Source organism: Gymnodraco acuticeps, unplaced genomic scaffold (genome assembly GCF_902827175.1).
Source record: "Gymnodraco acuticeps unplaced genomic scaffold, fGymAcu1.1, whole genome shotgun sequence".
Lineage (NCBI taxonomy): Eukaryota > Metazoa > Chordata > Actinopteri > Perciformes > Bathydraconidae > Gymnodraco > Gymnodraco acuticeps.
The window spans coordinates 804,712-830,486 of record NW_022990313.1 but is presented as its reverse complement, the minus strand read 5'-3'; the positions used below and the strand labels follow the sequence as shown (position 1 = coordinate 830,486).

At 45.0% G+C, this 25,775-nt stretch overlaps 1 protein-coding gene across 1 annotated transcript; it reads left to right on the top strand.

The window, feature by feature from the left end:
• Positions 1-12,006: 12,006 nt before the first annotated feature.
• On the top strand, positions 12,007-16,941 carry LOC117550447 (zinc finger BED domain-containing protein 5-like). The gene is made up of 3 exons (XM_034222885.1): positions 12,007-13,055; positions 15,216-15,851; positions 16,827-16,941. Exons 1-3 carry the CDS (start codon positions 12,007-12,009, stop codon positions 16,939-16,941), a joined length of 1,800 nt encoding a protein of 599 aa, XP_034078776.1.
• Positions 16,942-25,775: the final 8,834 nt, after the last annotated feature.

The window sequence follows — 25,775 nt, the reverse complement described above, 5'->3', positions numbered from 1 at the left end:
CCACTCTCAAACTTTTTCTTCTCCGACATTTTCTCCTAAACAACCTTCATCTGTCACTCAATCACTCGCAATACATATTCTCATTCTGATTGGCTGTTAAGTGGTGCCCACTGACTGTTACGGAGTCATCATTTTTGATGCTGTTGTTATGCCTGCTGTGACGTAAAGTTACTCCGTTCTCCGCTTGTAATTATGCCGTTACAAGCTTCAAAGCTGTATTTATCATCTGAATTTGCCGAAACAAGTTTAATATTCTGAAAGCCAAGACTTTTTTTATTTGAAATCAGATGAAAACAAACTAACGGACCCTGCCGTGTTATCTATGATTACTATATGCCTCACATTCATAATTTCAGCGGAGGGAGGCGAAGCGGAGCTGTGGAAGAGCAGAGTGGCGAGGGAGAGCTCTCTTCTTCCCTTTACAAGCTTCAAAAATGTATTTATCGTGTGATTTTGCAAATACAATTTCATATTCTGAAAGCCAAGACTTGGTTTATTTAAAATAAAAAAATAAACACCCGAAATATAAAATAAAATGAATTTAAAAAAAAATGTTTGGCTCATGATAGGCCCCCAATCTCCGTAGGCCCCTGGGCTTCAGCCCAGATCAGCCCGTGCATTAAGGCGGCCCTGTGCGCAGATCGTACTTCTCCCTGGCGATTGAGGTAGGCTGCTTCCATAGCCGTGGCCTGTTGTCTGTGCAAATCAACACATGTTTGATTGTACAGCAACGGGGCGACTCCCCCGTTCTTTTCTGGGATTTAGAAAATAGCGGGAGTAAAAACCCTGATTTTCCTCCCTTTTGAAAAAATGCCTTTTTCAACAGGAGTTCCAGCAGCGCTGAATGGAGCGCAAGACACTGTTCCTGGGATGACAGGAGTGTTTCTTGTATCCCATGGAACTGCTGGGGGGAGAGGCTTCTCTGTGATGTGCCGTCATGGTGGGGAGCCACGCCATCGCCGCCGCTGCCTGTGAGGCAAAAGGGCTGCGAGGGAGTTTCCACACGCTGCATTTCACTCTCATCATGAGGCGCATACACGCCCAGAGGATGAGAGGTGTGTGTATGCTGTCCACACGAGGCGTTATAACGGTGCTCGTGGATTTATTATGACCGTGTGTAGGAGGCGTATCTCGGATAGAGGAATGCCGCGAGCTCTGCAGGTTATTAACCGAGGTTAAAACCGGCAGGCTTCTGCAGCGAGCCCTGGCGCCGTGGCGCTGCGGGCGCTCAGCCTGGAATACTGACAGATCAAGGATGTGTCTCATTCCCCCGTTCTGGCTTCTCTGTTTTGTGCTATAATGGTCGTCATGGTGACGAGCCACGCCATTGCCCTCGCCGCCGCTGCCCGTGAGGCGAAAGGGCTGCGAGGAAGCCTCCACACGCTGCGTTTCACTCCGGCTCTAATCATGAGGCGCGTACACGCTCAGGGGATGAATGGAGGTGTGTGCAGTGCTGTTCACATGAGGCGTTATAACGGCGCTCATGGGTTTATTATGACCGCCTCGGAGGCTCTCGCGGAGCAGACCAGGAGCGGGGGAGCCTCACTCCCCTTTGAATCGCCCCCGGGACACCCTGTCTCTGGGGTGGCGGGGGAGCGGAGACGTGGGACGGAGCCCCTGCAGCCGCCGAAGGGCGAGTCTGACGCCGAGGCGGTTGCTGTGGGCGTCTATCCGCTTGCGGCCTCTGCTGCCACTGGCCGGTGTGGACGCTGCGGCTGCTGCGGGTGTTGGTGCCGCTCTGGCTTGTGCAGCCAGAGGTGGCGCTGGATCTGTGTCACCCACGCGGCAATCCTCGCCTGGGAGACAGCGACGGACGCACACAGAGTGAGCGCTGTGCTGGCCGCCTTGCTGATCTCTTCTGCCTCGTCAGCGGCCAAGGTGGTGGACCGCTCCACCAGCGTCACCACCGAGTTGGAGAGCAGCGCGATGTTATTCGCTGCCGCCGACGCCTGAAAGGCACACGTGTGGTGCACCCAGTCGGCCTGGCGGGCGACATACTGGTCCCTGGGGGAGGCCAACGTAGGGCGCTGTCCGGCGATCGTGTTGGCCTGTCTTACCCCAAAAAACGCCGTCAGGCTCGGCTCCAGAGAAGGGGTGGCTGGGAAACCAGCATCTGTGAACCCCTCCACCTGGGTGAGGGGAACAAATGTGGCCACCGGAGCCTTCAGGGTCCTCAGATTCGCCGCCGCCCCCTCCTGATGGCGGGGAAGCGTGGCCAGATCAGGTCACTCCTGACCGTCTGTCGTCCGGAGCACACCTCTCCTGAGCTAGGGGAACGGTATCTGTATCACACGGCAGTGGAGCGGGGAGCCCGGAGTGCTCTGTTACAGGGCACTCTGTATTTCGTATTGTGTTTTTTACTGTATTAAAATCAGATTATTGTTATAAGTTTTATGCCGGTGTTTTGAACTCCTTTTATTAAATCTGACCAGGCTCATCTAAAGGACGGCGCGGAGCAGAGGTGGGCTTTAAGCCACCACTATTGTGTTTGCTCCTACAAGGCACAAACAGATGTTTGCATTAAATAAATAATTTAAATCTAAAGGACATCAATATGTTCACAAACTTAGCACAGCTGTATAGACTAGACTTGTTATCCAGGGTGTCCGCGGGGTCTTAAAAACTATTAAAAGTTGATAAATCAATTTAGCGAAAATTAAGGCTATTAAAAAGTATTAAACGGCATTTTCCAAGGTATTAAGAAGGTCCACAGCAACGACAACATGAAACACCCTTTAATTTACTGAAACAACATGTCGGGAAACCCCCTCAAGGTGGCCCCATGCATAGCGTGCCATAAAATGCTGCTTCTTATTTTAAGTTTCGTTGCCTTGCTCCGCTCTGTGGGGGAGGGGGGTTTATCTGCTGGTGGACTACCTGAGAGATATACAGCAGGAGAACACGCCGTCCACCGTGGAGAATAAACAGAAGGGCAACCATGACAACCATGCTCCGGGGTCTTCTTCGCTGCTTTTGGTGTATTTTGTGGCGGCAGCAGCGTCACTTACAGGCCTGGCATATGTACTACAGCGTTTCCAGCGGTCTAGTGTGAACGGACACGTTAATTAATCGAATGCGTGTGAACGGAAGACTTTTTTGCGTTTGCGTATGCGTCCTCGTGGGGCCGGGGTCTAAGCCAAACTATATCCGGTCACAGAGATCTGCTATTTTAAAGTAAGGTCAACACATATCGACCCTAAATATAGTCTATATTAAGAACGAGAAAAGTCTTAACATATATATCGTTTTTTGTAAACATGACAAATGTGTGAGGGTGATGACGTCAGAGCATCGTCCTATGTGCCGGGCTTAGCCCCGGAAAGCCCCAGCCCAATTTAACCCCTGGGTATTTGTGAGGGAGCTCCTATATGGCATTACCCCGCTGAAGCTCACCAAAGTTGAATATATTTCATAGTTCAACGTTTTGTCAATTGTTTTGTTTATTGGTCAAATACTGGTTTCTAATGGTTTCAAAGGAGTTTTACTGGAATGAAAGAGCACAGAGTACAGAAGCAACAAAGCAGCATACTGCATTAAACCTGACCTTCACAGAGAGGTTGAAGTTCATGTGGAAAGTAGGCTTCAGTTGTCTGTCTGCACTCTGTTTAGTTGTGCTATCTTACAATCAATATAGTAAATGTGAGTCGCCAATGTAACCGCTTAGAACTCGAAGTTGCGATGAGGTCTTAAAATGTATGGAAAGGGTCTTAAAAGGTATTATATTTGACTTCAGGATTCCTGCATATACCCTGTTATCAGGTTCAGTATCTGCAAAGAAAATGTAGAAAGTAAATATTTATCTATTTTACAAATGCATAACCAAGCCACAAAACAATTACATAATTGCATTTATAATCCTACATGTGTCTACATTTATATCATATCTGTGTGTTAAGAATTCCATCACATATAAGAGAGCTCAGAGAGCCAAGTGCTAAACATACTAAGAAATGTTTACTCAAGTGTCAAACACAAACCTTTTGCTACATGCCAGATATCATAGAGGTGCTCAATGTGGGGCTAGGTCTCTCTGAGCCACTTGGCTATTTGCCGGTGTCGGTCGGTGACCATCGTGCCAACTTGCAAGTCCCTGCCGCTCAAGATGAGCCAGGGAGCGCTCCAACCCAGTTTTCTCCATATGGTAGCTACCACCACATTCATTGCTCTAAAACAGCAGAAAACAGATACATAGGTATTAGACAAATGTATACAATGCAAATATAACTACACTTAGACCTGCAGTAAATGTAATAGATAACAGGTTTAATATGTAATAATTAGGGCCGGGACTTTAACTTTAATTAAAAAAATTAACGCATTTTAATCGCACTTATTTTTGCACCGCGGAACGTTTCTCACTGGATGAGTTTCAGGCGTACCGATTATACTGGAGCACCAACTAACGTTCATGACTTCAGACAACAACAAACCACAGTGAACAACAGTGGGAAATGTTGTTTTAAAAAACGGACGGATGGAAGCGTCGATAAGAGCACGGTTGTGTGCAAATTATGCAAAAAGGAATTCGCATATCACCGCAGCACATCAAGCCTCAAGTATCACCTCAATGCAAAACATATAGCAGCTAGCGTGGACGTTAGCCTCTTTTATCGCGTTCACACCAAAAAGAGCCGGTACTAAAATGAGTTCATGAGAACCTTTTTACCCCCACGAAAGTCCCTGCTAGAGAGCAGAGAGCTGCTAGAGAGCAGGGACTTTCGTACGGCTCTCTTGTGAGAAAAGAGCTATATTTCTGATTGGCTGGGCGGATTGCAAACCACGCCCCGTAAAACTCCCAAAAAGTTTTGTGAAGCCGCCATTTTATTATCCTCGCATTAGCATTATTAGCATTAGCCCAGCGCAGAAACGCAGAGAGACTAACTTATGGCAACACAAAATAAAACATGGGAGCGGTGGAGATGAGGAGGTGTCGGCGTTCTGGCGATTTACTCGGAAGGCTGCTGGGACTCCCAGCAGCTTCTACTGAAGCCAGTCCCCAACTCCGGGGACTTCCGGCCGGGGACTTTGGGCGGCAGTATACGCCGTGAAGTGGTTTGCGGCCTGCCAGTAAACACAAAGCAGAAGAAGAAGAAGTGACGTCAGCGGCTTAATTTGACTAATCCACCCCCAGGTTCAAAGAGTTCTCATGAACTAAATTCTCATGAACCTTTGTGGGAAAAGTACTGCGGTGTGAATGCGCCTAATGGTATACTAAAATCCATGTGAAAAAAATTGCTTCTCACTGTTCTTAGGTCAAATATTTATATGTGATAAAAAATGCGATTCATTTCGATTAATTAATTACAAAGCCTCTAATTAATTAGATTAATTTTTTTAATCGGGTCCCGGCCCTAGTAATAATCCAAAATAATTAATGTCCTAAGTTAATATATTTTATTTCATTTTCAAATTGGTATATACAATTTTTTATTATTTAAAACTCATTTGTGGATTAAAGCACCTAGACATTTTGTAAATAGAATCATTGGAAACCACAAGAAAAACAATTATGCAAACCTAGCTGTAGGGTTGGGTTCCAACATTTCGATTCCAACGGCATCATTTAGACATGTGAATTTCGGTTCCGCTTTTCGATGCCTGAGTAAATGTTTCTCGCCGCTCTCCGTAGCCTACTGTATGACTGCGGCGGGGCGGGTAATGTAGCGTTGTCCCTACACTTCCTACAGCGTAACCTGAGACCAGGGCCGGCCCGTTGCACTGGCGTTATAGATGTTCGCCTAGGGCGCCAGATCTGTGGAGGCGCTGCGCTGACAGCTCTGGGAGGGAAAAAAAAAGTTTTGACCGTTGGGGCTCATCCTAATTTTCGGCCTTGATGTAACAACATTCATAATTAAGTAAATGTAACACCCTTTTCATCCCGGTTACACTTTTCATTTGCCCTGTACGATGGGTGCTGTAAGTGATTAAAATGGGGGATGTTGGCTTATCTGGCACCCGCAGCTCACAGCCAAAGTGCGAGTGAGCGAGGGAGAAAGGGAGGACGCTGTTGTTATTAGCATCTGGTGCTAGCTGCTCTAACGGAAGAAGAAGATGTTTCTACAATGATGTGGAGGGAGAGTCCTCTCCAGTCAGACTGAGTGGCTAATAACTACAGCTCAGTGAGGTAAAGGACTGAGTGTTTAGATAGTTCACTTTAGTCTAAGTTATCTCAGTGGGTCTCAAACGTTTTGATCACAATTTATGTAAACACATATTTCCAAGGCACTCCTTTATAATTATTGGGATAAAACAGGTTTGAAATCATTCCAATGTATACTATAGGACAGTAAACCAGACATATCCTTTTAAACTGGAGAGATACAAAAATATGCATAAATAAAATAATAAGATATGAATGAACAATACAAATAAAATACGTTACATGTATTTGTTATTGGCTATGGTAGGTTATTGGTTATGTTCACATACTTATTTGATTATTAAAATGTAAACCGATCTTTTTCATATGGGTGTTTAGAGTTGTACCCCCGAGATCTAGTCTCTAGTAATTCTGCTTAAAGTGCACCAGATTGAAGCATTTTACTTTAAAATGTTCAAACATTTCTTCCCGGTATGCCTGAGAAGGCAGATATGCTTGTTTTTCTCAACAAGAACTGTTTTTAAATGGGGGGGAGGTTTCCTTTAAAAGTTGCACTGTTGTAGCTTCAGTGGTTCTCAGGTTACAGTTACATTAATGTGAATATTTGTGTAAATGTTTCTCGAATAAATGTACTTTTTTTGGTGGAAGAAGCCATTTATAATTTTTTTACCCTGCCCCTCAAAGAATCGGAATTGAGAACCGTTAAGAACCGGAATCGGAATCAGAATCGTGGAAATTCAAACGATACCCAACCCTACCTAGCTGTGGTTTTATTCTAAATCTATTTTGTCCATATGTCCAATGCAGCTGGTTTGAATTGGACATATGGCTAATTATTTTTGAAAAATTGTCAACAAATGTAATAATAAATATTTAAAAAATACACTTAATATCAGTGTTTTGCATATACAAAATATATCAGTCAAGTGATTTCAACCCTGCTCATAAACTTCTTCAGATACCGGTAACCCACCTAAACTAGCTGAATATCTATTACTACATTGGCATGCAGCTCCAACATGGTGTGACTCCCAAACTTTGCACAATGTCCCGGGCTATCGGCCCGGCCATCACCTCCCAGGACCAGGTCCCTTCCCTCTGCCTGAAATGTGGCAAGCAAGAATGTCTGTCTCATGTTCCATACTCGCTGGACATCTGGCAACAAAACACTTCTCTGGTGCCGGAAATATGTCCGTGAAGATATGGTCGCCAATGCCATGGTTCTCATAACCCGCAGAGCCTTTCCTGCAGTGGCACCTGCCAACAAAATTGAAGTGGACAAGAGAATGTTGCCCGCTGGTGTGCTGCCGATGTAGGGTTGGCTGTTCCATGTCACTTTCTTGTAGCAAGATGCACATGACAACGTAATGACTAGGAGTGAGCCAATGACATTGTGGCAAATGTCAACTGAACCACAGTCGGGGCAGTGGCACCAGCTGAGCAACCTCGTGAGGCAAGTCATGAAGACAATACACTTCTTCTTCTTGTGGATGGGTGTGACAGGCTCATCCATATCCGGCTCACTGTTCTTCTGGTAGTCATCTTCTGGGCCCAGGAGTTCAAAACTTTTAATCCCTATCTGATCAAATCAGATTTGGATTTTGGGGAGTTCAAAACCAAAAAACAGGATTAGGATCACTTTGATATCCGATCAGATCAGGAAATCCAATCCAAGCTTTAATCTGGATCAAATCTTCAAAACGGGTAGTTCAAACCGACAACACAGGATTGGGATCAATTTGATCCCAAAAAACTGGATTATCCTGATCCCACCAGAGGGGTGGATTTCCAGTGGATTACCAGAGCAAAATGTACTGTACAATTTATTTTAAAATATGTTTCAATTTAAATTAGATGGCAAAGTTTGTTAACTGAAATAATACACAATTTTTAGCCTTCATGGGAAATACATTTTATTTTTCCATTTTTTGCTCACGTTTGTGGTGGCCTATTTTGTTTTCAACCAAATGTTGATGACATAAATGTTTATGCTCATAAAAGTATCACAACAAAGATTGTCAATCACAAATGCAATTTAGATTAAATTAAAAATATCTTCAACAAAAAAAAGTCCATCTGTCATCACCTTTCAAAAGTAATTGCAGACAATAGCATCTCGCCTTGCACCACCACTCAGTCTCTCATTTAGAGGGAAATCCATAGGTGGGCCTAGATCATCAGCAGGTGCGAGGGGCTCTGGGGGATCATCGATGTCAGAGAGGGGGACTCTGCGATGGACAGCGATATTGTGTAGCACAATACAAGCCAGTGTTATTTGGCATGCTCCTTGGGGTTCCACTCTCAGATAGTTGAGGCATGCAAAACGCCTCTTCAGTACTCCATTCAAGCGCTCAATGGCACACCTTGTTCTTCCATGGGCATTGTTGTAGCGCATCTGTGAGGGAGTGTTGACCGTGGGAAAAGGTGTCATCACCCATGGTAGGAGTGGGTAGGCACTGTCGGCTAATATAACTCCATCCGGCCTGTTGGTTTGGAATTCAGTGAATAACCGGCTCTCTGAAGATACGTGCATCGTGGACTGACCCAGGCCATCTCACAACACAGTTGGTGATGGCAAGGTCAGCATCTCCCACAAGTTGCACATTGATGCCTCCCTTTCCTGTTGACATATTCCCACTCCCTCTGACGAGGTGCTTGAATATGTACATGGGTGCAGTCGATCACCCAAATGGTATTGGGCATGTCTCCCAGAAGAAAAAACTTCTGCTTCACTTTGGCAATCTGGCCATCAGTGGGAAAAGTCACAAAGTGATCCAGCAGGCGAGCCAGTGCATCAGACACAGCTGTCACCACTTCACCCACTGTTGTCCTGTGGACTCCCATGCTGTCAGCTATGACCTCATAGAATGTTCCACATGCGTAAAAGCGCAGGGCAATGAGGGCCTGTTCCTCTACAGTCAGAACATGACTCCGCAAGGTTCTGCACTGCAGTTGTGGCCTGACCAGATCAGCAAGTCCAAATCGAAAACGATTGTACAGTTCTTCTGTTGTGTACTGTTGGAGAGGTTTGGGGCGCTCGGTGTGGACCCTTTGGCGGTAACCTCTCCTTCCAGCATGGAAGATGTGAACAATCCCTGCCATGACTATGTTCTGACTGTTGTTTCAGTCAGTCTACATCAGTCTCTGAATAACAACTAATTTCAAATACACACCTGGAATGAATGTCCAGATTGGTTAGGGCCTGTGGTTAATTATGTAATTAATAGCAAGGCCAGACCTATACAACTAATTGCTGACCTGACCAAACCATTGAGTTGGAAAGATGGACAAAAAGGGGCCTAATTTTACATCTGCTGAGACCCATGCACTGCTGCTGGGTGTAAGGAACAATTATGACTCCATAGTTGGTAGCTTTAACAGAGAGGGTGGAGCGACTAAAGTAAAGAGCGGAATATGGATGGAAGTTACAGACAATGTGAATGCCACAGGATCTGGACACAAGAGGACGGTGGACCAAGTGAGGTTGAGGTGGAAGAATTTGAAGCAGCAAGCTACCAAAGACCACAGCCAGGCTAAAACCCACAGACGGGTAACAAACCACATAAAAGGGGACAATACACAGATGTGGTACTTGATATCATTGGTGGTCAGCAGTCACAATCTTTACATGGAATACCAAACGTTGTACTGGATGGTGAGTCGCAAGTATGTGTGATTGTATCCTTGTTCCTATAGAACTACAATTATTATCTTGTATAATTGTTATTTTCATAGTACTACAATGGCTACATGTCTTACATAGCATCCTAGTACTACAATTTTCCAGGTTGCATGCTTGTGATCATCTTATTAAGGGGTATAAAGTATATTGATACACTTTCATTTCAGGTCGTCAATGCACCTGATGTGACACACACCATTGAAGATGAGGTCCTCCTGACCCATGTGGATCCAGAAGCTGGACCTTCAGCCAGGCCTGATGACACACTGCAAGAGCTACCTCTAAAGAGAAAATGCAAGCGCACCAGAAAACCAGAGTAGAGGGATGATGCCTTTGAGACTCTGTTGAGCCGTGAAACGGAGAGGGCAGAGATGCAGATCCGTCTGGCCGAAGAACAAATACAGCTGTGCCGGCTTCAGCAAACTGAAACCTCACTGAGAATTCAGCTCCTCAAAGCACGCCTGGATGATCCAGCTGCCTTTGAATGAATGCTTTATTGTTGTTACCCTAGTGGGAGTATTTTTTTGATGTCCTTTATGTATTTAAAAATATAATTAAACATTATAGATGTCTCTAAAATGTGGTCTCTTGTCTTCCTTGTATTCTTTTTCATATCCACTAAATGGCGATCGGTAGGATTAAAGCACTGATATTCAGGATCTAGTCATCTTGAAAAATCGTAATCTGGATCAGACTGATCCTATCCTGAATTGCTTTGAATTCCAGGGACAAAATTTGGCCGACTTGTCTGATCCTGGATCACAAAAAATGGGATTTCAAAATCTGATCTGATTGAGATTAAAAGCTTTGAACTCTTGGGCCCTGGTGATGGAGGTGATGCCTCTTTCTTTGGGGTGGGAATTATGTTGCATTGACTGCCAGTGTCTGGGAACAGCTTCCTCTCTATTGGAGACCCTGAAAAGAGATTTCCAAATATGAAAAACCAATCATCAAACCATACCAGTAATATTTTTGCAAGAAGGTAATAGGCAACTATTTTATAATTGGTAGACAAAAAATAAAAAAACACAAGTGGTCATTCTTTATTAATGTTCTTCTTCTGCTTTCTTCAGCAGCTCTGGAAAGAAGGACATTTGATTAAAGACGTATGGGACACAATACACACTGCACAGTTTCACCCTAGCTTGAGTTAAATTTGCCTAAAAATCATAAAGAAAAACGTTGGAAATGAGAGCAATTCACTACTCTGAAAAAACATGCCATTGCTTAGGCAACTATTTTATAATTGGTAGAATTACCTAAAGCAGTGGTTCTCAACCTGTGGTACGCGTATCGTTTCACCACAGAGGAAAGCACTTCACAAATTGCGGTACCCAAAAGGAGCTGTACAAATGCCGCAGTTTTTGCGTGGCTGTGTATTTAGTTGAAAGCCCAGTGGCGATCTGCTCATCTCTCATAGAAATAATATGCTACAAAGGAGCGGACTGGCCATCTGTGTGTTGAACTTTCCTGTCGGCTCCCAGACCGTAGTCGAGGAGGGCAGAAGCAACAAGCTTCAGGTTCAATAACCCACTTTAGCTTAAATGACTGGAGAGAGGCGAGCTCTTCTTGGGAGGCCGTTGCATTTATTTAGCTGTTCTTCTGTTACATCACAGACCTCTGTTTTTCTGCTTCCTCGTTTCACTTCCAGAAACATACACACGTTCTCTCCATAGGTTCTCTCACTGTCGCTCTACCATCCACAAACCCACATGCACAAGCCACACCCCTCTCTCTCTCACTGTCTCTCTTAAAGGGACAGCGATCTCATCTCACTCTGCATGACCCTAATATCACAACATGTGTGCTCTGGAGAATCACAGAATGGACGATCGTCCTTATTATTATGCCGTTTAAACCAATTATTTAAATGTGCTTGTTAAATTCGGCATCATGTAAGTTGCGCTGACAGGTCCACACACTGCTTCCCCGCAGCGAGGCTCCCCCGCCCTCCTGCTGATAGTTGACGAGCGTCAAGCTCCTCAACCCCCCCCCCCGTTGATAATTCTCGATCTTGTTGAGCACGCTGATAATTTTTTTTTTTTTTAAATGGCACTTCATATCAAAAAGGTTGCCGACCCCTGTAATAGGCTATTGTTGTTTTTAGATTTAGAAACGAAAAAAAATGTTTTTATTTATTTTTGGCGTTGCTATGACGACCATACTACCCGCGAAAGATTAAAACGTTGCAAGCAAGCTATGAAAGAAAGAAGAAAGCTGAATTATGCTAAAAACGTGGCTCAAAACGGGAGGTATACGAAAGAGAGGTAGAGAGGAGAACATTACCAGCGAAAGGGAACAAGTGAATGAGGAGGAGGAGGACAGTCAAGCGAGCGCAAGTGCAGGCTCCACCAGCAACGCAACAGTGATATGCGCAGCCACAACGCCGCCCAGTGCTAACGCTGCTAACGTAGCTGCGAGTGACTCCATCAGCAGCAGCGCAAGTGAGTCCATAAAAAAGAGACACAAACCAGTTCGGAAATACAACCACCAGGGTTACATTAAAGTTGGATTCAGCTGCAGTGGGACAGATAATGAGCCCAGACCACAGTGCGTGATTTGTGGTGAAGTGTTAAGTAATAATTCTATGAAACCATCGCACCTCCAACGGCACCTTACAACTAAACACGCCCACCTGCAAGACAAGCCAGCGGAATTCTTTACAAGAAAATGTGATCTACTGAATAAGTGCAAGTCAACGATCCAATCCAGCTGTACACCCATAGCCAAGGCCCAGGAAGCCTCGTATCGTGCCAGCCTCCGCATTGCAAAAGCCGGTAAGCCACACACAATTGGCGAAAAACTTTGTCTCCCACTCGCAAAAGAAATGACAGAAATCATGTGTGGCGAGAAGGCTGCCAAACAGTTAAATTTGGTGTCACTTTCAAATGACACTGTGTCACGGAGAATAGTAGAGATGGCAGACGATGTTAAAAATACATTGATTGAGCGCATTAAAAGTAGTAGCTATTATTCCATCCAGCTGGACGAGACTACTGATGTTGCAGATTTGGCCAATTTGATGGTTTATGTCAGATATGAACATGATGGTGCAGCTCAGGAAGACTTTCTGTTCTGTCAACCACTGGAGACCAGAACAACAGCTGAGCACATATTCCAGCTCCTAGATGCGTTTGTGCAAGAGAATGGACTTGAATGGAAAAAGTGTGTTGGAGTCTGCACAGACGGCGCGAGGGCTATGACTGGCCGCCACAGCGGAGTAGCAGCTCGGATCAAAGAGGTCGCACCGGAGATGCGATGGACACACTGGCGGTCAGAGATGGGGACTCGAGTCTGTGACTCGGACTCGAGTCACACTTAAGTCGCACACACAGAGACTTCAGACTTGACTTGGACTCCTGCTCAAAAGACTTCGGACTCGACTTGGACTCGTGTTTTGGGACTCGTGAACAATCATTGTGTTTTCTATTTTTGGCGTATTAAAGGTGGGGTAGGTAAGTTTGAGAAACCGGCTCGAGATCGCTAGAATTTGAAAATACACAACCGGAGAAAATCTGCCACTTCCTCACAGAGCCCCTCCTCCAACACACACGAACGCGCACATGACCAATGAGGGCACGAGATACGTTTGTGCCCCGATGGGAGGCTGACAGGCAGGTAGGCCATCCAGTTATTTTAGCCGGGCCGGCTATCGGGATGTTAAGAGCATTCCATGGAATATAACAAAAAGTGTATCTCGAGCCGGTTTCTCAAACTTACCTACCCCACCTTTAACATTAACATCATGGTAACACCATGGCGACCGGCGGCACACCTGCAGCTGTCCCGCTTGTAATTAGGTTCAACTATAAAAACTTCGAACAAAAACGCCGGCGGCACCAACAAAAGGAGCGCACACTGCAAAGTCTGCAATATTAAAATCAAGGATGCTGGTGCAACAACGTCAAATTTCATCAGGCACTTGAAAACTCACCCGGAGAGGTCAGTCACATTAACGCATATGGACGGTTAGCAAACATGTTTAGCTCAGCATCAGCTATATAATGTTAACTTAGCTTGCTACTAGCTTTGTAACTGAATATTTGAAAAGATGAGTGAATGTTTGCTTGTCACACTTGTTTGCGTTGAGTGGCGTTGACATCCAACTCTTGACATGACATAAAAAAGGTCGGTAACGTTAATCATTACGTTCCGCTGCCACCATCTACTGGCTAACGTTAAACGTAGAAAAATACATCGTTACATACATAAATACATCAGGTTACAGGTTTATTGTTGACCACGTAACGTTAATGTTACAGGTTTATCAGGTTACCATTGCACTGGGTTTGAGTGAGAGGATAGAGGAATATGTTTATTTATAGTAGACTTAAAAGATGTCATTAGAGACCCAGTATAATTAAACAATACGGTTGCAGAGGTCACATTTTAACATTTTTGTCCACTGGCCAAATGGCTAGCCTAGTGAATGTTGAAATGTTACCAGCCACTCAATAGATTGCCATTGTTATTTTTGGCTGGTGCGCGCAACATACAGTACCAGCCACTTGCATGATTTACCAGCATTTGGCTGGTAAATGGTGTTAATGGTAGATATCTCTTTTGGAACAGGTCATGTTTTAATATCACCAGTTCAGTATATTTCAGATAATATTGCAGCAATAGTTTTTTAGTTGCAAATGGCACAGAACAAATGTTTACTTTTAAGTACTTTTAACACAGTTTCCCTGCGGGGGATTAATAAAGTATTTGTGATACTGATTTCTGATTCTGAAGTGTTTTGCTTATAAGTTGTTTGCATTTAGCTAAACTGTGATATTTGTCCTCATATTGCATTGCAATAGCCTGTTTAAAGTGATCATATAACAAACAACTAATCAGTACTGATACTGTATGCTAATAGATATAGGAGTGATAATAATACAGTAAATGCTTTGAATGTCTTAGATATAGCTGTGCAGTATTCTTAACAGACTGGATAGCAGCAGACAATAGAAGGCTTATTACAACCAGAAGAGACATGAGACTTTTATTTTTTAGAGACTTGAGACTTGACTTGGACTCGTGACCAAAGACTTGAGACTTGATCAAGTCTCACCCCACAAAGACTTGAGACTTGACTTGGACTCGTGACCAAAGACTTGAGACTTGACTTGGACTTGCAAAAAAAGACTTGTGAACATCTCTGCTGGCGGTGAAGAAGATGCCCGATGGCTTGAAGTCTGTGCTGGACTCTGCTGTGAAGAGTGTGAACTTCATAAAGGCCCGACCGATGCAGTCTCGCCTATTCCAAGTGCTCTGTGATGAGATGGGCAGCGAGCATGTCCAACTTCTGCTCCATACAGAAGTAAGATGGCTATCAAGAGGGAAAGTGCTTTCAAGGCTTTTTGAATTGCACAGAGAAGTCCAAGTCTTCTTACAGGACAAAAACTTCCGCTTATCAGATGTGTTTGATGATACAGTGTGGCTCAGCCAGTTGGCATACTTGTCAGACATTTTCTCCCGTTTAAACGACCTGAATTTGGGACTACAGGGACTCTCCATCAATGTGTTTGATGTGCAGGACAAAATCAATACAATGCTGAAAAAGTTGGAGTTATTCGAAATCAAAGTCAAGGCAGTTGATGTTTCAGCTTTCCCTGCTTTAGAGAGTTTTCTGTCTGAGAACGAGCTGACCCTTGATGAAGGAGTGAGGGACAACATGGTTGCACACCTTGTCTCGCTCAGACAACAGTTCCGCCAGTATTTCCCAGTGATGACCGAAGACAACAGCTGGATGAGAAGCCCGTTCAGCATGGAAGCCTCTGGACTGCCAAAGAACTTAACTGTGGCTGAGCAGGAGAGTTTAATAGAGTTGTCTTGTGATGAAACACTAAAGCCTGCTTTCAGAAAGCAGTCTTTAGTGGACTTTTGGATAAAGCAACACAGAGAATACCGCGCCCTGTCTGACAAAGCTGTGCGCTTTCTCCTTCCTTTTGCGACCACATATCTGTGCGAGAAAGGCTTCTCTTCCCTTGCTGTTATTAAAACCAAATACAGAAGCAGGCTGAATGCTGGGCCAGACCTGAGACTGAAGCTCACCTCGATTGCCCCAGACATCAAAGGACTGTGTTCACGGAGACAGGCGCAACCTTCTCATTATATTTAGGTGAGTTGTCAATGGACACCAACGTGTGGCAGAGAGAGAGTGAGAGTGTGTGTATGAATGAAGTACTGTACAGTTGTCATTTGTTATTATTTGGTTCTGTTCTCACGTGCGTGCGTGCGTGTGTGGCCTCAAATATTTCAAAATGAAAAACTAAAAATACTACTCTGGGAATATAAAGAGAGCTGCATTGTTGCAGGACAGTTTGTCTCTGCCTGCCACAGTTTGAGAGAATCAAACTGAGCCAAATTCTAAGCAGTTTGTTTATAACTGTTTGTGTGTATTTGTGTATAGATGTTGCAACTTAGAGCTTTGGCAATATATGTCACTATGGTCATGCTATTAAAGCTATTGCATTTAATTGAGTGTGTGTGTAATTGAAGTACTGTACAGTTGTCATTTGTTGTGTGAGAATAAGTTATTATTTTGTTCTTTATGTTCTCACTTGTAGTGTGTGAGTGAGTGAGTGATGAGTGAGGGGGAGAGGGACTGCCCTTTGTACAAGTAGCTGTTGCTGACAATAAATAATGTTATTATGAATACATTTGCCTCCGAGTCCTGCATGAACTGTGCATAGACTGTATTTTAACATTGGTCATATGGTGGTACTTGGAGAGCCAACTATATTCTCAGGTGGTACTTGGTGTAAAAAGGTTGAGAACCACTGACCTAAAGGATTGTGAAAATCACTGATATTTTTTAAATTCCAGAACATTGCAGCATGTTTTTTTTTTTTTAAAACGCATTTGCAATAAACTGTATTCACCTAAAACCACATAGTACAGTCTTACCTTCTTTTAGTCTCCTTATTTGATCTGACTTAATTTTCAGTTTCTGTTCAAGCGTGTTACAGTGGTAATACAAATGAAATCATTACATTAAGCAGGATAAGGACAGTGTCAAATTATTTATCTTCTTTTTATTTTTCTGTAAACCAGAGGGACGGAGCCCCTGCAGCTGCCGAAGGGCGAGCCTGACACCGAGGCGGTTGCCGTGGGCGTCTCTCCGCTTGCGGCCTCTGCTGCCGCTGTGGATCCTGAGAGGACAGACTGAAAAGAGTCAATGGAAGCTTAATAGCATTTAATAGACCGTCCAGAAAAACGCGATTCTGCGATCGCAGAATTTACCGCATAATCAGCAAAATGGCGCAGCCTTTTAAAAATCTGCGCCAAATGCATAATCTCCGCATTTTTCCACACAAAGTTGAGGGGAAAAAAAGTTAACTCGTCTTGAAGTGATGATGATGATGATGCGACGTCATCAGCTCGCGCATCACAGAAGGTAAACAACACCGTAGAGTGAACGTGTGGAGCTCACACGAGAGAGAAAACACCAAGATGAAAAAATCTAATCCATCTCATTTACCGACAAACATTTCTGCTAAAGACCGGGCAAAGCAGTACCCCGATGTCTTGCACGAAAGTGGGTGAAAACTATTCTGCACCCCGTGCAACTGTGTGTTGGAGCATAAAAGAACATCGACAGGGACGACCCACTTTGATTCATTCAAAGATTCTAAAATGCTTTCTGCTGCTGCGGACAAGAAAGCCAAACAACTCACATTCACCGAGGCATCAACCTCCAAAACCCTTTCGAGGGCTACAAGAAACGAGGTGAGAAGCCTACAAGATTGAAGCTGGTCAGATAACGAACGAGTAAATGAAAACAGAATGAGGCAGAGAAGTAAGTTTGTGTGTGTGTGTGAGAGAGAGAGAGAGTGTGATTAAAATAGCCCAATTGCTTTTACAATAAATAAACATTGAATGTGTTTAATTAAATAGTAAAGGGGTTTAACGTTAGTGGCAGGTTGTGTGTGAGAGAGAATAAATAAATAAGACAGCCCAATATTTATTTGTTCCGCATATTTAGCATATTTCGCAACTTCCCGCAATTTCACCGCATAAAATTACATAAAACCCTGCATGTTTGATCGCATAATCAAGGATTTTTTGCCCGCGTTGTTCTGCAGGGTCTAATTTAATTACACAAAAGATGCGGTGGTGTATGTAGAGGAAACTTCTGTGTAGCTATGCAGTGGGAGTCACCGACTCAGGAAGGAGACACGGGAAGAGCAGTAGCTTTGATGTCAAACACATGATGGTTTATTTGGAGTTAACGGCCGGAGGATTCACATCACAAGTCCAAGAGTCAGAGGTTCTGACTTCACGGTAGAGTTGCCACATCAATTCTGAAGAACTCTACCCCAGACCCATGTATTTATCTAGTTCAGAGAGCATCATCAACATGCTGCATAACAAGATAGAATGATAACACCTCTATCAGCTGACGCCAACAGGCAGGAACAGGGAGACAAAACACTGAGAGCACAGCAGCCAAGGTTACAGGTGCCTGTGCTCAGTCAGGACAGTTTGAACTGATACACTGGGTCAAAGTTATGGGCCTTGGAAAATATTCCACAACAGTGTACAAATAGAATGTGCGAGTGGAGGCTCTCTCCCCATGTGTTCTTCCTGTCGTCATCTGTGGTCTTCTCCTATTGGCCGGCGTCGACAGGGGCGGGTCCAATGCAATTCCTGCCGGTTTCCGCTGCTGAATTACATCATTCTGGTGTCTGTGGTTATTTAAACATTCCCTAATAAATGTTATTCAGCGTCAATAAATGAGTGTTAAACCCAGTGTGTTTAGGGTACAACATCACATGTCATTTCACCTTCATTTTACGGTTTGAAAACGTAGCATTTTGCCACATGCTAATGCTAACCACATGTTAATGCTAACCAGAAATGACGGTCACTAGCGGACAACCGGAAGTCAAGTGTGAATATTCGGTTTTTTGAATAAAACAGATTTAAATTAAATCAAAGATAGAGTACTCGAGTCCTGGACTCGGACTCGAGTGCCGATTTTCGGGACTCATGACTCGACTCGGACTCGCGCACTGATTGACGCGCGACTTGGACTCGAAGAGTGGTGACTCGAGAGTGACTTGGACTCGTGAATTGGCGACTTGACTACAACACTGAATTAAATACAGTGTATTTAATTCAAATACGCCATATCAACATTAATTTTAATTTCTTACACCGTACAAATTATTGACCTCTGCTTAAAAATACAAAAATCACAGCCCATTCATTTGGCCTTTCTTTCATGCTGTGCAAAGAAAAAGCAACCTCTTAATCCAGATATCTAACCATGACTCGTGCACGGTGTGGCATGACCACCAAAACAGAAAGATATGGACACAAGTTGTGTGCAAATGTATTTAGTTTCCTATCCAAGTGAACATGATTAAAGTAGGGGGTGGACCTAACATCCTCTAGGGGGGTCCGGGGGCATGCTCCACCGGGAAGATTTTTAAATGTTGAAGTTAAAAGCATCAATCTGGTGCACTTTGAGAGCGACATGAAGAGATCTATGGATACATCTCTCAACACCCAGATGAAACAGAACTGTAAACAGATTTATTTTTCTTTATGGATATTTTACAAATCACTCCCCTTTCAAACTGTATTCTTGTTTATTAATAACAACTTTTTTGTACTGTCATATAGTATTGTATACCTATTTTTCATTACATTACATTACATTTAGCTGACGCTTTTATCCAAAGCGACTTACAATAAGTGCGTTCGACCAACAAAATACAAACTTGAAGAAAACAGAATCATATAAGTACATCAGGTTTCATAGAGCAAAAACATTTTAAGTGCTACTCAACTGGCTTTAGATAAGCCAGTCCTTTATTAGTATATAAGTGCTTTGTTAATAGTTCTATCGCTCAAAGTGGAGTCGAAAGAGATGAGTTTTCAGTCTGCGCCGGAAGGTGTGTAAGCTATCTGCTGTCCTGATGTCAATGGGGAGCTCATTCCACCATTTAGGAGCCAGGATAGCAAACCCACGTGTTTTTGCTGATGGGAACTTGGGTCCCCTTCGCAGCGAGGGTGCAGCGAGCCGTTTGGTTGATGCAGAGCGGAGTGCACGTGCTGGGGTGTACGGTTTAACCATGTCCTGGATGTAGGAAGGGCCAGATCCATTCGCAGCATGGTAAGTGGATTCTAGCAGTTATCGGAAGCCAGTGAAGGCAGCGGAGGTGTGGGAGAATTTAGGAAGGTTGAAGACCAGGCGAGCAGCTGCATTCTGGATGAGCTGCAAAGGTCGGATGGCACATGCAGGTAGACCAGCCAGGAGGGAGTTACAGTAGTCTAGGCGTGAGATGACGAGAGCCTGGACCAGAACCTGCGTCGCTTTCTGGGTCAGCTGGGGACGCATCCTCCTGATGTTGTAAAGCGTGTATCTGCAGCAGCGGGTTGTAGCAGCTATGTTTGCAGTGAAGGACAGGTTGTTATCTAGGGTCACACCCAGATTCCTTGCAGTCTGAGTCGGGGAAACAACAGAGGTGCCAATGTTGATTGTTAGGTCAAGAGTGGGACAATCTTTTCCCGGAAGGAAGAGCAGTTCAGTCTTGTCAAGGTTGAGCTTGAGGTGATGATCAGACATCCACTGAGAGATGTCAGCTAGACAAGCAGAGATGCGTGCGACGACCTGGGTCTCTGAGCGGGGAAAGGACAGAACTAATTGGGTGTCGTCAGCGTAGCAGTGGTATGAAAAACCATGCGGGCTAATGACTGATCCGAGCGAGTTTGTGTACAAGGAGAAGAGGAGGGGACCAAGAACAGAGCCCTGAGGGACCCCTGTAGTTAATTGACAAGGGTCGGACTCGGACCCTCTCCAAGTAACCCTGTAGGTGCGGTCTTTGAGGTATGAGGTGAGGAGGGAAAGTGCAGAGCCTGAAACTCCAAGTGCTTGGAGAGTGCGAAGGAGGATCTGATGATTCACCGTGTCAAATGCAGCAGACAGGTCCAAAAGGATGATGACAGAGGAGAGGGAGGCTGCTTTAGCAGTGTGCAGTTCCTCAGTGACAGCAAGGAGGGCAGTTTCTGTGGAGTGACCTGCCTTGAAACCAGACTGGTACGGATCCAGAAGGTTGTTCTGATGGAGATAGCAGGAGAGTTGTCTAAAGACAGCGCGTTCAAGTGTTTTAGACAGGAACGGGAGGAGAGAGACAGGCCTGTAGTTTATAACATCTGACGGGTTGAGAGTGGGTTTCTTTAGGAGAGGGTTTACTCTTGCCTCCTTGAGACTGTTTGGAAAGTGACCAGAAGTTAGAGAAGTGTTGATGAAATGGGTGAGAAACGGTAGAATATCAGGAGCGATAGTCTGAAGGAGGTTTGAAGGGATAGGGTCCAGAGGACAGGTGGTAGGGCGGGCAGAGGTAATGAGGGTAAGAACCTCACTTGGAGAGAGAGGGGAAAAGGAGGGTCTGGTGACCCAGCGGTGAGTAGAGGTGAGTCAGAAAAAGAAGAGAGAATATCAACCTTTTTTTCAAAGTGGTTAACAAAGTCGCTTGACAGAAGGGAGAGGCTTTGGGGGGGTCCAAGAGGGTGGAGAAGATGGAAAATAGTTTTTTAGGATTGGAATAGGAAGATTGGATCTTATCTTGAAAGAAAGTGCTTTTTGCCTGAGAGATCGAAGCAGAGAAAGAGGAGAGGAGAGCCTGATAGGTTTGGAGGTCGTCACGGTGTTTGGATTTCCACCATTTCCGCTCTGCTGCCCGAGGGACGGTTCTATTAGCACGCAGTGCGTCATTCAGCCAGGGAGCAGGAGGGGACTGACGAGCCTGCCGAGATGTGAGAGGACAGAGAGAGTCCAGAGAGGATGAGAGAGTAGAGAGGAGAGTTTCTGCAGCAGAGTTTGGAGGTAGGAGTTGGAACGAGTCAGAGGAAGGGAGGGCTGAGAGCACCGATGAGGCAAAGGTAGAGGGGGAGAGGGAACGAAGGTTACGGCGGACAGGTGCAGGATGGGAAGAGATTAGTTTGTTATGTTTGGAAAGGGGTAAAGAGAATGAAATTAAGAAGTGATCGGATGTGTGGAGCGGTTTTACAGAGAGGTTAGAAGTAGTGCAGTTCCTTGAGAATATGAGATCCAGGACATTGCCAGCTTTATGAGTTGGTGGGGACGGAGACAGTGAGAAAGCAAAGGCGGTTAACAGAGATGTTAGTTCGTCTATCTTCCCCGTCTGGAGGTTGAAGTCTCCGAGAAGTACAGCGGGAGGACCAGTTTCAGGGATGTGTGAGAGGAGATGATCTAATAACTCCAAGAAGTCCCCCAAGGCGCCTGGTGGACGGTAGAGAACAACAATGGTTAATTGTATAGGATGGGTTACTGTGACGGCATGGAATTCAAAGGTGGAAGGAGTGAAGTTAGGTAGCTTGAAGAGGGAAAAGCTCCATTTGGGAGAGAGCTGGAGACCAGTGCCACCTCCTCTGCCAGTGGGTCTGGGTGTATGGGAGAAGGAATATGCTGTGGAGAGAGCTGCTGGGGTGGATGTGTTGTTAAGACAATAACAAATCAGGAGGAAGCCAGTCTAGATTTCCTTTTGAGGGCCACCAGCTGCAGAGAGTTAACTAATTAAAGGGACGTTGCCCCACAGCTGTGAGAACTCAGCAATCAGGTGTCCATTTTAGGTAGCACTTTCCTGGAGCGTCAGACTGGCAAATACATTAGAGTCCTGCAGGAGTCAAAGACTGGCAAAGACATTAGAGTCCTGCAGGAGTCACGAGGGAGGCAAAGAGGAGGCAAATTCTACTCTGATTGAGCTAAGTATCGCTGGTGTTTTGTTTTCTTTGGTTGTTTAGCCCCTTATGCTATAATCATGTGTATTTTCTCCATTCCTGTTTATGTGTCTTCTCGCAATTATCACTGGCCCCGTGTATCTCGTAATCGATATAACCGGCCTGCTCTCGTCTCTCCCACATGCTCCACTGAGATCCAACATCTAGTTTCAGGCGGCCTGTGGAACTGCCAGTCAGCTGCTCCTAAGGCTGACTTCATCTCTGGCTATGCTTCCCTGCAGTCTCTGGATTTCCTTGCTCTCACTGAGACGTGGATTACTCCATCCAACACATCCACCCCAGCAGCTCTCTCCACAGCATATTCCTTCTCCCATACACCCAGACCCACTGGCAGAGGAGGTGGCACTGGTCTCCAGCTCTCTCCCAAATGGAGCTTTTCCCTCTTCAAGCTACCTAACTTCACTCCTTCCACCTTTGAATTCCATGCCGTCACAGTAACCCATCCTATACAATTAACCATTGTTGTTCTCTACCGTCCACCAGGCGCCTTGGGGGACTTCTTGGAGTTATTAGATCATCTCCTCTCACACATCCCTGAAACTGGTCCTCCCGCTGTACTTCTCGGAGACTTCAACCTCCAGACGGGGAAGATAGACGAACTAACATCTCTGTTAACCGCCTTTGCTTTCTCACTGTCTCCGTCCCCACCAACTCATAAAGCTGGCAATGTCCTGGATCTCATATTCTCAAGGAACTGCACTACTTCTAACCTCTCTGTAAACCCGCTCCACACATCCGATCACTTCTTAATTTCATTCTCTTTACCCCTTTCCAAACATAACAAACTAATCTCTTCCCATCCTGCACCTGTCCGCCGTAACCTTCGTTCCCTCTCCCCCTCTACCTTTGCCTCATCGGCGCTCTCAGCCCTCCCTTCCTCTGACTCGTTCCAACTCCTACCTCCAAACTCTGCTGCAGAAACTCTCCTCTCTACTCTCTCATCCTCTCTGGACTCTCTCTGTCCTCTCACATCTCGGCAGGCTCGTCAGTCCCCTCCTGCTCCCTGGCTGAATGACGCACTGCGTGCTAATAGAACCGTCCCTCGGGCAGCAGAGCGGAAATGGTGGAAATCCAAACACCGTGACGACCTCCTAACCTATCAGGCTCTCCTCTCCTCTTTCTCTGCTTCGATCTCTCAGGCAAAAAGCACTTTCTTTCAAGATAAGATCCAATCTTCCTATTCCAATCCTAAAAAACTATTTTCCATCTTCTCCTCCCTCCTGGACCCCCCCAAAGCCCCTTCCCCCTTCTCCCTTCTGTCAAGCGACTTTGTTAACCACTTTGAAAAAAAGGTTGATATTCTCTCTTCTTTTTCTGACTCACCTCTACTCAGTCTCTGACTTGGCTGAGAAGATCCTGCATATTGGGGCTGAACATCCGACTGTGAAGAATGTGGTACTGCACATTGGAACAAATGATGTTGTGAAACAACAGTCAGAAGTGCTGAAAGAAGACTTTAAATGTTTGTTGGAAACTGCCAGCTCTCTAAATGCAGAGGTGTTCATCAGTGGCCCTCTACCGCCAGTCAGAAGAGGAGTGGAGAGATTCAGCAGATTGTTTGCACTGAACACCTGGCTTTCAACGGCCTGTACTGACCATTCTGTTCATTTTATTGACAATTTTAACTTTTTCTGGGATCGCAGACATCTTTTCAAGGCAAATGGAGTTTGCCTGAACAAGTCAGGAGTGAAATTGTTTATCTCTAACATATTCAACTGCCTGCGTCATCAATCTGTTCCCTCTGCCAAGGACAAGCGGCAAGAGGAATCAAAACAGGAGAAAGACACAACACATCACGCAGAAAACCCTGAAGAATTATCACTGCCCCCGCCTGAGGAATGTTCTGATTATGGGAGACCTATGAGACAAATGGAGGAGTCTCCACTGCCCGTCCCCCCCCCCCCCCCACCCCCTGTCAACGCCTTTGAGGATACTCCGTTCACCCTTTCACCCTCGCCCACCCTCCTGGAGATCGATGAACACACAAAGGAGATACAGAGGGTTGGCACCGATTCCTTCCTGGAGTTCAAAGACCAAACAAAGGCGATACGCAGGACTGGCACCATGTCCTTTACCCCCGCTCCTCAACGACGCCCACCAAAATCACCGCGGAGACGCGCACCATCTCCCCCGTCCTCATCACCGCGCCTACGTCAACCACCTCCCCTCCCTTCGAGGGGCATCTGCAGTCTCCGAAGCCTGATAAGTATGTGTGTGTACAAAACACAACAAACTCTTACTGATATGTGATGGGTCCAGGCTCAAGGGCGTATGGCACTCAACTCTTTCCAGGACATGTCGGGGCCCTGCCTGCCAGTAGCTTTGCCGATATCTGTGTTGATAGGTAATAGATTAAGAGCGGTGAATCATAGAAACAGGAAGCGCTCAAACGTTTGTGTGAGTTTATCTAATTTAGCAGTGATTCCATGTCAGCCACAGCTTGTTACAAAAAACATGACTGATAGTGTGTTTAACAAACTTAAACTAGCTTTATTAAATGTCAGGTCTTTGGCAGGAAAAACATTTTTAATCAATGATTTTATCACTGAGCACAATCTCGATTTTATGTTTTTAACAGAAACTTGGATTGAACAAAATAACAGTGCAGCTGTTCTTATCGAATCAACCCCTCCCAACTTTAGTTTTATGAGTCAGGAAAGAATGCATAAGAAAGGGGGTGGAGTTGCTATTCTGTTCAATGATTCCCTTCAATGCAGGAAGACAGCGTATGGAAACTTTGATTCTTTTGAATATGTGGCCCTTCGGCTGAAATGCTCCTCTCGAGCTCTGTTCCTAAATATCTATAGACCACCCAAATACTGTGCAAGCTTTTTTGATGACTTTACTGAACTGCTGTCTATAGTGTGTATTGACTTTGACCGTCTAGTCATTGTTGGTGATTTTAACATCCATGTTGACAACCCCCAGGACAGAGGGGCTAAAGAACTGTTTTGTGTTCTTGATAGCTATGGACTGACTCAGCATGTGACGGAGCCCACGCACAATAAGGGGCACACTCTGGACTTAATTATCTCAAAGGGTGTGAATATCTCTAAGGTTGTGGTGACTGATGTTGCACTCTCTGACCATTCCTGTGTTTTCTTTGAGAGCTCTATTTCTGTTCACAAAAATGTTCAAAAAGAGGTAACCACAAAGCGATATTTAACTGAAAATACTAGGGAAATGTTTACTCAGAATTTCTCTTCCACACTTGCCCCTGCCAACATCTCA

Excerpts from the sequence above, each read along its gene's own strand:
- LOC117550447 (XM_034222885.1), top strand. The coding sequence starts at position 12,007 with ATGCTAAAAACGTGGCTCAAAACGGGAGGTATACGAAAGAGAGGTAGA. Across the intron at positions 13,056-15,215 it reads ATGCGATGGACACACTGGCG|CCAGTTGGCATACTTGTCAG; the intron begins GTCAGAGATGGG and ends AGTGTGGCTCAG. Across the intron at positions 15,852-16,826 it reads GCCCCAGACATCAAAGGACT|AGGGACGGAGCCCCTGCAGC; the intron begins GTGTTCACGGAG and ends TCTGTAAACCAG.